Source organism: Clarias gariepinus, unplaced genomic scaffold, assembly GCF_024256425.1.
Source record: "Clarias gariepinus isolate MV-2021 ecotype Netherlands unplaced genomic scaffold, CGAR_prim_01v2 scaffold_34, whole genome shotgun sequence".
Taxonomy (NCBI): Eukaryota; Metazoa; Chordata; class Actinopteri; order Siluriformes; family Clariidae; genus Clarias; species Clarias gariepinus.
Genome location: NW_026521001.1, coordinates 138,766 through 151,530, shown reverse-complemented (window position 1 = coordinate 151,530; position 12,765 = coordinate 138,766). Strand labels below are relative to the sequence as shown.

Below are 12,765 nucleotides of genomic sequence, written 5' to 3'. Positions count from 1 at the left end.
AGAGTTTTGTAGAACTCTTCCAGAGCTTCAGCTTTCCTGCCGGGGAGGAAGACAACTACCGGGTTTTTCCCATTCAGCTTTCTGTAGGCAAGTTTTGGCAGGTCGGGTCGTGTGGGATACTGGATCGTACTTTTATTTTTGGCTCCTAAAACATAAACGCAGCGCCCTACAATACAACACACTGGTAATTAGATTTTGTTTAGAGAATGATTTACCTTTATGTCCAAAAAATGTATCTTAGAGCTGTTAGATGCCTTAATGCAATTCTAAATTTTATACACATATACACCATTATTTAGCAGCCAGTCCAGTCTAGTTGTGGATTGAAAGTTGTTGGACCGGAAGCTTAACAACCTGTCATGGCCAGCTCGATCTCCAGATCTGACCCACACTTAAAACCTCTGGAACGTGATCAGATGGAGGAAGATCGAGGGTCACACACCATCACACAAAGCTAAGCTGCTGGAAAGTTTTTGCACTGTGAGCAGTAAAAAAGTTCACAGAGAGCAACGTGAGAAACAGGTGAAGAGCGAGTTGAGATGCAAGAAAGATCTGTGACTGCAAGCAGGGCCGAACTGGGCCACAATTTCCAGCCGGGAAATTCCACACAAACTCAGGCCATCCTATATGCACTCATGTACAGTAAATTTAGAAAACACAAACAGCCTTATTTTTCCTATATACAGCTCTAGAAAAAAATAACATAAAAACTATTATTAAAAAAAAAATAGTCCCTGTCTCAGTCCCTGGCTGAATCTGATGTGTGATCACTGCACCAGAGTGAGTGCTAGGCTGACTGTCTCCACCTTCGTTTGAAAATAAGAAGGGGAAAAAGTTCCACAAACGAGCAGACATAATATATATTTTATTGCCATGCCAATAAAACGTCTTTAAATCGTAAATCTTGAATATCGGCCACCAGATGGCGCTACAGATCCGTACCCAGTTCCATGAGACTCAGAGAATTGAATTTAGTGTTCTATTAAGTACAGGATCAAAGGCTGCAGTGGAGGTGACAGAGACACTCTGATGTTCTCTTTAAATATCTGATTAAATCTTTAAATTGACATCATAATAAATCTGTATGGTTTAAGAAGCTGGACATTATTGTAGGATTTGTGTTGTTGTTGTTGTTGTTGTTGTTGTTGTTACACTAAAATACAAAAATTGTATTGGGTGATCCCTGGAAATTTACAGCCCTACTAATCAGCAATTAAAGCAAAAGCAACCCTGTCCCCAAGTCTTGTGAGTCTCCATTCAAGTGTGTGTGTGTGTGTGTGTGTGTGTGTGTGTGTGTGTGTGTGTGTGTGTTGTTACCTGAAGGTGGCGCTACTTCTCTTCTATCATTGAAAAAAATAGCCCAGATAAAATTTCAATTTTATTAGTACAGTGATTTATTGTCATTGTCGCAAAAAATCTTTACACAATCAAAAGAATTATTTGAGTTTGTAATTTTTTTTTTTTTCTGTGCGGTTACAGATCACTTACTCAGTGTCTAAGGTCAGGATCGAGTTTATCCCGGAGGTGTCTCACATGGTGAAGATATTCCCTTAATGAAGAGTCACAAAAACATCACATGTGGTTTTGAGATGCTTCACACAGTGCACATTTGACTTTATTTCTCCACAAAGTACTCATTTATTTTTACAGGATAAACTTTCTCATGTTCCATACTCAGTCCAGTTCACATTCAGCAGTTTTAGGGCACAGCATGATGACATACATCATGATTATTATTATTATTGTTGTTGTTGTTGTTGTTACTATTATTGTTGTTGTTGTTGTTGTTAATAATAATAATAATAATAATAATAATAATAATATATACTACTACTTTTATTGGATAGACATCAACAATAAAAAATAATGTACACATACCCACGCTTTTTCAGATTTGAATTAAATAAAGGCATCAAAATAAGAGGAAATTATGAAGGCAATATTTTAATACATAATATGCATTTACATAAGGTAAGATTAAATAAAATAAAATAAAATAAATAAGAGAAGAGAAAAGAAGAAAATTTATTGAAAAGCAACATATGATACCCCCAGATGGGAGAAAAAGACAAGTCTAAGTATAAGGTCAGATATGGATAGACAGATAAGACAAGACAATCTAAAATGTATGAAGAGAAAATAAAACAAAAAAGACAAGGCAAAGTAGAATGGAACAAGATACGTAGCCTTACTGTCAATTAAATATAATCACACATTAATTACTTACAGCAGGGTAAGATTAAACAAAAGACAAAAAAGAAAAAGGTAAATAAAAAAGACAATGCATGAAAAAATAACATAATGCATGAAAAGACAATTAAGACACTGTAAGATGAGCCAGGATAAAACAAGATAAGAAAAATATTAGAAAAGGTAACATAAGACAGTATAAGATATGTCAAGATAAGAGGAGACGAAAGTAGAAAAGATAAGGCAAGATAATATAAGACAACGCATTATAAGATGAGACAAAATAATTGTTTCATGTGACAAGACAAATTAACTTTGGATTGTTGTAATAAAAAAGTATAATTAAATTAAACAAAAGATAATTTGACAAAAAAAATAATTTAGTCAAGATCAATCTTGACTAAATTAGATTTAAAGATTAGTCATTTTTAAAATAAAGAATTGCTTTTGGTTATGATGAGCATGTAAAAAGGCTGTCAGACAGAGAGAGAGAGAGAGAGAGAGAGAGAGACAGGGGTCTCACACCTCGACACTAAACTGGGAATAATGAATGTGGCGTGCTGAAAAGAGGCCACGACAGTTTGGGCATCTCCGCAGCTCATGACTAATTCCCATAGTGAAATGTGACGGAGGCCTATTTAACAGCAGCCAAGCGCACGTGATCACTTCAGAAAGACTTCAATGGTTTAAGGGTTCAGAGGTGATACGAATTGTTTAACTATGTTCAAAAATCAATCGAGGACGGAATTTAGAACATACACAGCTCTAACACTGGCTGCTGCAGAGTTTCAGGAAGGAGTTAGGCCCACTTCTTTACTAAACCTAACACTCCTAAGAGACACAGAGTTTATTATTCCTCAGACTCTCGACCCTGCAGGTGCTGCACATCCTCAGTGCTTTTTTTCTAAGCTCTGCTTTCTCATATATCCTGCTCACATAATATTAAATAATCATCACAGGTTAAAACTGCATATTTACAGAACCAAGCCTTTATCCCAGGGTTTAAATATATATATATATATATATATATATATATATATATATATATATATATATATATATATATATATATTTTTTTTTTTTTTTTATTATGTTTAATTTTTAAACATTTTTTATAAATTAGGTATTATTTCACCTTTTTCATTTTTTTATGTGGATGTTATAGTATTTTGGCATTATATAATAAAACCAGGCTATCTGCATGAGCTATCATAAGTGCTTTATTATAATCTTGCCCTTCTGCATAATCATTCCAGGTTACTGTATAGCCTTACTACACTGCATAAACCAAAGCCAAACTCAACCTAAATATCTGTGCCACTGTATATATAATTATATACATATACTTTAATTCCATATGGGCGTACAGCTACATGAACATCATATCAAGTTATTTATGTTTTTTATATTACATACAGTCTGTTTGCTGGATATGATCAGTTTACTCATCTGACATTGTATATTATGGAATTATGCCAATTTAATCCAGAATAAACATGCATAGTTTTGAGACAATAATTAAACCTGTACACATTTGTTACTGAATATTTAAACCTTCACAGCTTTGTAATAGATGAAACAAAAAAATATTTTTAAATAAAAATTTACCTTTATAAATTCAATAATTATAGTGATTTAAACCTGAATAGTTTGAAACAATATAAATAAACCAGGAGTGCAAACATGCATGTGCTTGAGACATTATAGAATAAGAACAGTTTTAAAATGCATATTTGTGGTAGTGTCATATTATATTATATTATATTATATTATATTATATTATATTATATTATATTATATTATATTATATATTATTCTGCAATGGATTGGCACTCTGTCCAAGGTGTACCCCGCCTCTTGCCCTAAGCTTCCTGGGTTAGGCTCCAGGCCCCCGCAACCCTAGGGTGAGTAAGTGAGTATAATCTTTAATATGTAATTAAACTAGCTTATACCTGTCTGTTACTCCCTGTAATTGTGCCAGATCTCCTGTACAGTCTACTGGTGTTATGGAATAGTTCTGAGCTAAACCTGTAAAGCTGTGATCATTCAAACATATAATTATATGAACCCGAGACCATTACAAACATGGGATACTAAAATCTGGCTTACATACAGTAAACCTGTGATCATTTTAAACTGTGAACTTTTTAATTAGGAATCATTTAAAGTGGTGGGAACCTCTTTAAACCTCTGATCATAAAAACCAGATATTATTTAAAATTACAGCAGTAATACAGGGGTGATACAGATGTATTGTGTTATTGAATCATATTCCTTGTGTTTGTGGCACTAAAGCTGATCTCTGCTCAGTTTTATTTAAATGACTGCACAGTTATGCCTCCTGTACAGACTAATTGTGTTATAAAATTGTTTTGAGCTAAACCTGTGGATCAAGAATAGTTATATCTGGATAAATGTGCATGGAACTGTGATCTTGGACACTATATGGAGTATCTAAACACCTTTGGGATAATTTATCACTGAATATCAGGATATGTGTACAGTCTGGTGGCACTGGATTGTTTAAACCTGTGATCATTTAAATCTGGGATCATTTAAACCTTTGATTTAATCCTGAGGCCATATAATGCTGTGATCATTAAAACCTTTATTATTTAAGTCTGTGATCATTGAAACCTGGGGTGATTTAAACCTCAGATATTTTATGGTGATCTATGGTTAAAGCTGTGATCTATTAAATCTGAGATCATTTAAAGCTGGGATTATTTTAAACTGTGATAATTTAAATTTGAGATGATTAAAAATTACATTATTTAAAGTTGTAATTATTTAAAGCTTTGAATATTTAAACCTAAAATAATTTTTACATGTTAGCATTAAAACCTAGATTATTTAAACCAGTAAGCATTTAAAGCTAATCATTTTAAAGGTTGGTCATTTGAATCTGAGATCATTTAAAGCTGTGCTCATTCAAACATGTGATTATACAAACATAAGACCATTACAAACTTGGATTGCTCAAATCTGGCTTACATAAACCTGTGATAATTTAAAACTGTGAACTTTTTAATTAGGGATCATTTAAAATGGTGATAATTTAAACCTGTGATTATATAAACCAGATATTATTTAAATTTACAGCAGTAATACAGGGGTGATAGAGGTGAATTTTGTCATTGAATCGTGTTCCTGCTGCAGGATAAATCTGAATGTTTGTGGCACTACAGCTGATTTCTGCTCAGTTTTATGTAAATGACTGCGCAGTTGGAATGGCATTAGATCATTACATCCCGTTAAGCATGCAGAGTTTAATCCATTTATGTTTTTTGTAAACCAGTATTTAAAGAAATATCGGGGTTGGTGTGTTGGAGGTGCAGTATCCGGGGGTGGAGATGCACTTTTCTTTTACAAGGTCATGATCGATGCCTCCACCCTGTCGGGATGGATTTCCTGACTGGATGCGTCTCCACAATCAGGGCTGAAAGGAGGCTTCGTATGGAAAGGAGATCGTATTAAACAGCGGCGAAACGGCACTCTTTAACAGGTTTCCCACCGCTAAAACGGGCTTAGAAAGCAATTCGCCCAATCCGTGACAAAATCCTGTTTATTACCACAAAACCCACCTCACAGACCGCGCGTTTCGCTCCAACTCCCGCCGGTCATTAGCGCGAGCGGCCGCTCCTCCTGAGCCGCGTGACGCTCTCTGGTGTGGAAATAAAGCAAAAAGCATACTTCTCCGTGAACTTGACTCGCTACAAATTCCAAGCTATACATTTTACATCTAAAACTATGTTTTAAAACAACGTAAGGTATTTGTGCATGATGGGAAAGGAGCCTAAATCCATGCCTAAATGTCGAGACCATCCAAAACACCATTCCTGTTATATGTTTAGGGGCTGCACATTAATCAGAATAAACCTTTAAAAAAGAATCAGATGTGTCTTTCCTAAAATGAGACCCTGTGAGCATCTCATAAACTATATTCTTAATTTCGGCAACGTAACGACGTAACGTATTACAGACAACTTCTATTTATATTGTTAATATTTTAATTAAGTTAAATGTATTTTAAAAAAAAAACATAATATTTTAAATTATAACATGTTTGATTTGATTTTCCTAAAAAAAAAATAAGAATAAAGTTTCCATTTTTGTTTAAACTGTAAACAGGGTCATCTCGTTTCTATTAAATTACTCTTTTAAAAAATAGTTTTATTAAACACACACATCATGATGTAAAGTTTAAGTTTATAGTGAAGTGTAAAAAAAAATAAAGTTTCAGGCATGTCTGAAACGAGCATAGTGTGAGCTGCCACGCGAGTTGCAGGCGGCTCTCATTGAGAGGCCACGTGTGCGTCTCCAAAAAGCCTCTCCAACTTCAACCACCTCCATTGTGCGTCCAACCCACATGGACGGCGTCCCTCCACATAAAGGGATTTGCAATTTCAAGATATTCCAGCTTAAATGTTTTTGACAGTTCCCTCGCTTTTGCCTCGGCCTGCTTATTTTAACTGTGCCAAATGGGTCACCTTGGGTAGCTGCTCCGCGCGCAAAGGGGCCTTTTTGCGCGCATTCAGCCTGAATTATTTTTTTTTCTCTCCCCCAACTTACTTTCCTTGACGGGGAAACCAGCTGCTGGTCGTGAAAAGACGGCTTATTAATTGTCCTTTGTCATGCAGAATTGCTTGATTTCTAAAGAAACGTACAAAGGCTCCTTTTTTTGCCAGGATTCAAGTATTTTGTTTCGTGCGCCATTTTCAAAACCCCATCGCATCAGCTGCACCGTCTACCAGACTCAGGTACTGACGGGCCCTGCCTCTTTTCTTTTCTTTCCTTTTAATGCTCTTGTAAATCGGGCAGACTGATTTGTTACAAGCTGCTCTTTTAAATCCGATAGATAAGAGACGAGTCTAAGAAAAGCCGTAAATGAAAAATTTAGTTGGAAAGAAAGGCGAGGGCCGAGTCTGCTAGATGGGAGCCCTGTTGACTCGAGGGTCACGTCAACAATTCGCCTTTCTTCTCTTAGAAACTACACTGTAGCCTCCTTCTTTTGCCTTCAATGAATTGATCGGCACAAAATTAAGAATAAATAAATTGAGCATTTTGAGCAGCAGGCTTATATTAAGCTCCCCCTCCCGCCCGCTCCCTTTGCCAGGCGCATACCCGAGCCGGGGGCTGCTGGACGGATAAAAGGACGCACAGAGCAAAACGGGACTCTATAGTGCAATTAACAAAATGGTCTAATCCCATATCTTAACAAATGCAAATATTGGAGTTTGGTTAAAAATGTTTAAGTGAAGAATTAAAGGAGAGTTTACAAGAGCGGCCCCAGCATGGCCAAAGGCACAATAACTGGAATAATTTAGCTCCTAAACGTCCTCAGCGGGCTCATTGTTGTCACCGAGGGCTGATGATAAATTGCCAGAGGAGTAAATACCGTTTAAATCCCATTTCAATAAATTAAATAAAGTTTTAACGCTATATAATGAACAGAGGGCTCGCTGCGACGCGACGCGTTTTTTGGGAACATGCTCGTTTACGTGGAGATTCCAAACGCGCGCAACAATTAATAAATGATCTTGCACTATCAAAGTTACGATCTAATCAATAATAAATCATTAAAAATAAATATTACATTTTTGATTTTTTGTTTGTTTCTGGTATAGTGAACAGATATAGTGTGTGCGTTTTTCTCAAACCCACCGTCTCCAAAACACTGCATTTTGGGTGCATTAAGCACTCAGGACTGAATAGTTGATAAATAATTATATGACTAGATAAATAATTTCACAAATTAGCTGCAAATTTCATCCCCTTCAAACTGATATATGAATATATGTAGAACACGCGACTCATACTGTAATTGTTTTAGCATAAGAGCAAAAATCATCAAATAAAATTCAGAGAGAGCACTGCAGGACCTCACCAAAGCGCGCGCTGCAATCCTTTTAAATAAATTTAAATATCAACATCGATTAATCTGTCCCATTGACTGGTATATTTTATTCATTTGCGCATTATGATCGTCCCCATGCATTAATAAACTGTGCGGGTTTTACAGGGAGGGGGATTATCCTGCGTCCCTGGGGAACAAAAAAAAGCCACCGAGGATGGAGGAAAAAAACCTGCCTGAATATGCACTTCTGCTCGAGACTGGTGATGCTGATTGTTATCTGCGTGCTTCTTGTTGACGAGTAATAGAGAGTGTTTAGATGGTGTAAGACACTTAAGGCTCGTCTGACCTTCATCCTCTTCACTTGCAAACACTTGACTCTGTTTTTTATCTCTTTTAAACGAAACGAAACTCGGAGCGAGAGAATTTCCGTCTGTTTTCGAGCTCAGTGTGTGTGTGTGTGTGTGTGTGACTGGATGCTCAAACTGTAAACTCACTAACAGCAATATGATACACCATCCAAAGTTGCACTAGGGCTGTTTTTATAGCTATACATATATATATAATGATTTATATGAAATGAAGTATAAAATATATTGGATGTTGTATGAAATTTTGGAGAGTTTGTTCTCTTCAAATGTCTTGTAGCTACATCATGTTTGATAAATAAAAACTCTCTCACACGCCTTTCTCTCTCTCTCTCTCTCTCTCTCTCTCTCTCTCTCTTTCTCTTTGCATGTCCTTACCTCTAAAGACTTTTTAAAAAGCAGGTCGTGTGCGCGCCACACGCGTGTCTTTCCCACTGATATTGGAGAGAAAATGACTGATGCGTTTTCACCTGTAGTGCTGAAATAACTATAGAAGTATTAACTAGAGGATTTCTAGAGTAAACCACCTGGATTTTGCTGCGTATGTGGTGAACATTTCTCAGCGCTTTTTGACGCGTCTCTACCGTTTAGTATCAGATACGCCAGATAAGTCTGGGAATGAAATTAGCACATGGATGACAAGATCTACCTAAACAAAAATCGAGAGAGTGTGTGTTAGGGAGAGAGAAAGAGAGAGAAAGAGAGGTGCGAACATGGAGAACTTAAATCATGGATGAGGCGCATGCGGTGCAACTACTGTATTTACGTACATGTAAAGGTGCACATGACGCACGAGCTTGGGCAATTTACGGAAAAAAAACAATCAGACAGGAAATTGAAATAGTGGATAAATGGTTATGCATGCCAAAATAAGGCATTTAAACCTGTGGTGAAAAAAAGGGAAAAGAAAAAATGATGGAGAATGCTTGAGCTTATGGAAGTGATGTAGCAATAACTTCTGCGACGAGATAGATAGACATCATATAACAAATTAAATTCAAATCTAGCGGTTTTGGGGGAAAAGCTTAATTCATTTTTATTTATTCGAATAAATTAATTGAATAATTAGATTTGTCCTAAAATGTTTATATTGCAATATATAAATAAAGTATAAAGCATAATTAATTACAGATAGGTTTTTGTAGCTGTATTTGCTATTAATATAATATTAAAGTGTCGCTTCATGTTCATGTTTTTTTTGCGGTACAACTGACACATAGAGACAAAATAGATCACTAGTAAGAAATATTCTTTATTTTCAGCAATAACGTTTTAAATAAATAAATATTCTCATGACACTGAATATACAGTTACAGGTGGTGAGATGCTGAGATAAACCCAAACATCTGAACTGTTTTGAATTTACCAAATTAAAATTAAAAACATTAAAAAAAGAAGGACAGACTAGTTAACATTTTAAAGTATATACAGATATTAAAAACCTTTTAATGATACATAACAATGAACATGTTTTTAAAGAAAAAACTACAATCATACAACATGTACACAGTCATATACAGCAGTATTAAGTCACCCTTAATTTATATAAACTTCTTTTTCTCTCTCTCTTATTTACAGATTTTCGTAGCTAGGTAGACATATACAGTCACTGTATTCAATTTATATTTTCAGGGAAATACTCTATTTAACTAATAATAATAATAGTAAAAATAATAATAATAGTAATAATAATAATAATAATACCCCTCCTGGAGAGAAACAAAAAATAAGCAATTTGCTAGCTTCTCTTTCATGACGTTTTGGAGGGTTTTAGTCAGTTTAATCACAAAATCTGTAGTTTTTCACTTGATTTTCATTCATAAAGTTTATTTATGTTTTGGCACTTAGGAATTTAATAAGATAAACAGCTTTAGGATAAAGCTGATGACTTTTAGTCAGAATGTGGAATTACCAAGAACATCTGAGTAGGTGAAGTTACTTAGTAAGCATTTCTCTCTTTCTGGATGACCCAGTAGCACTTGAGTAATTCTAGATATAACTTCATTATGAACTTTTAATACCATATCTTTAGCTAGCAAGGGTAATTATCTGTGACCTCAGTGCATCAGGAACCCCATAAGGAACCTCATGATGCAAATCATTGGAAAACTTGCAGGTTAAAATAATATTTCATTACATTGTGAATTAACTGTCTCAAATTTCTCCAAAATTGCTTCATATGGAAGTTAAGAGAAGCACACTATTGGCCTAATAGCCTAAATGAACTAGAGTGTACTTTTTCTTGTCACGGAAGCTACACCATACACACCTGTGAGGTGCAAGAAATGCACCCCTGACGGTACCACACCAGTGACAAGATAAAGTACAGGTACAGGTGAGATTTGTACCATACCAATTAAGGGGCTAGTTATCTATTCTTACCCAGACAAGTCTATAACCTACTATCTGACTAGGTTTTTTGTGTCTGGAGCACTACTTTGGTACACTCCAGCTGCACGTTAAGCTCCAACCTCCAAATCTAGCACCTGATTTGGCATCGAGTTCAACAGTAAACTCTGCATGCAGGTGGACTGCTATGGAGCGGTCTATGTCCGTTTCTTTACTCAGAGTTCACGGGCTAACTGAGAGGTCAGCGTCCTCCTTCCCTGATGATGAAGGTGACATGGGAGTGTCATCCTCTTCCTCGGAGCAGCGCGCAGACGAACACTTGCAGTGCAGAGAACCCGTTCTGTGGGAACCTCCTTTGCCCTCTTTCTTGTGCTTAACACGTCGGTTTTGGAACCAGATCTTGACCTGCTTCTCGGACAGGTTCAGGTAGGTGGCGATCTCGATGCGGCGCAGCCTGGATAGGTACATGTTAGAGGTGAACTCGCGTTCGAGCTCCAGGAGCTGTGTGCTGGTGAACGCTGTGCGCATCCGCTTGCTGCTCTGAAGTTGGCTGTTGCTATTTTCTGTAGAAAATGAAAAGAAACATTATTATTATAATGTATTATTAATATAAATGTCTAATTTGGACAGATGGTGGTTACAGAAGTTTTTTTTTTTTTTTTTTTCATTCATGAAGCTGCTTGATGGTTATATGATGTTACTGTAGGGTTCTTAGGTTGCTAAAGTGGTTCTGGAAGGGAAATAGTAACAATATGTAAACCCAAGTGAAGTAGGGTAAGAATGTGACAAATGAAACGCCATGAAATAATTTAACAATATAAAGTACATGGAATATGTTCCAAACTTTGGCACATTATTTATTATTTATTATTATTATTATTATTATTAGTTGTTGTATTACTTTCGTTAATTAATGAATATTCTAAAAGGCGGAGTAATGAACCAATCGAAGCATTAGATAATGGACCCGTTAGTGAGCACTCACCGAGTGACATGCAGTGGAACTGCCGCGGGTCCGCGACCGAGTACGCGCTCTGGTAGAGTCCCGCGGCGTGGTTCACGTGCACGCCGCTGGAGGGCGAGTGTTGCCGTGAGAGCGCGGACGGGCAGCACTGCGAGCCGAACGCCGCCGGGAACGCTGAGGACGCCGCCGCGGCCGCCGCCTTGAGCAGTGGGAGCGCCGGGGGCGCCGGGTGAAGCTGCTGCGACGCCGCCGCCGCCATGCACAGCGGACAGAAGCACAGCAAGCCGGCTTTGCGCGCGTGACACGCCGCCGCCGCTGCCGCCGCCGAGAGCCCGTGGAGCGCGTGCGGCGGGTGCACGGTGTAAGGCAGCAGCGGCGGCGGCGGGTTCGAGTCCCCACCCTTCTCGTTGGCCTCACGCAGAATCAACGAGTCCACAAGAAACGACCGCGGCATCTTCTTTATACTCTTCTATTTCTTTGGACAAAAAACAAAAGTTTCTTTCTGCACGCAGACAGTTTGATAAGGTTCCAGTCTCTGGGGTGATGGACAGCAGAGTGATGCTGCAGAGAAACCACGAGGCTCTTAAATAAGTCCCAGACCACGCATCCGTCTCTCTCTCTCTCTCTCTCTCTCCCTCAATAGGGTTTTGTGCCTTTTCTCTGAGCATTCACACTGCACGCTTCCCCATTATTTCACTTGTTAACTAAATGAACTGCATAATGTAGTCCATTCTTGTCAGCCCCACCCACACCGCGAGACGCAGCACTGCCCTCTTTTTTGTTTTGTTTTTGTTTTTTTTTTGTTTTTTTTTTTACAGCCCACTATTACTCCTTTAGTGTCATTTTAAACTTTATTATTTTCCCCCAGCCCATTGATCGCATGGACACTATTGCTCTTTTAATTTCAGATTCATTCACCTGGTCATGAGCTTATTTGTGGGAAGCTTGAAATGAGACTTCAGGCAGATGCACCTGCAGTTAAACAAACACAAGATGAAATGTTTATGTGCAACAAAACACTGAAGCTCTAAACAAATCAA

The 12,765-nt window shown here is 37.3% G+C and overlaps 1 protein-coding gene across 1 annotated transcript; it reads right to left on the bottom strand.

Moving 5' to 3' along the window:
- Window positions 1–10,963: 10,963 nt before the first annotated feature.
- Window positions 10,964–12,213, bottom strand: gsx1 (GS homeobox 1). Its single transcript, XM_053490890.1, has 2 exons — window positions 11,747–12,213; window positions 10,964–11,324 (listed from the first exon to the last, which is right to left on the bottom strand). The coding sequence occupies exons 1-2, from the start codon at window positions 12,177–12,179 to the stop codon at window positions 10,984–10,986; spliced, it is 774 nt and encodes a 257-aa protein (XP_053346865.1). The 5' UTR covers window positions 12,180–12,213; the 3' UTR covers window positions 10,964–10,983.
- Between the last annotated feature and the right edge of the window lie 552 nt (window positions 12,214–12,765).

Bases quoted from the DNA above. Each gene is read 5' to 3' on its own strand.
- gsx1 (XM_053490890.1), bottom strand. From the start codon at position 12,179: ATGCCGCGGTCGTTTCTTGTGGACTCGTTGATTCTGCGTGAGGCCAAC. The intron at 11,325-11,746 runs GTGAGTGCTCAC...CATTTTCTACAG, and splicing joins GTTCCACTGCATGTCACTCG to AAAATAGCAACAGCCAACTT.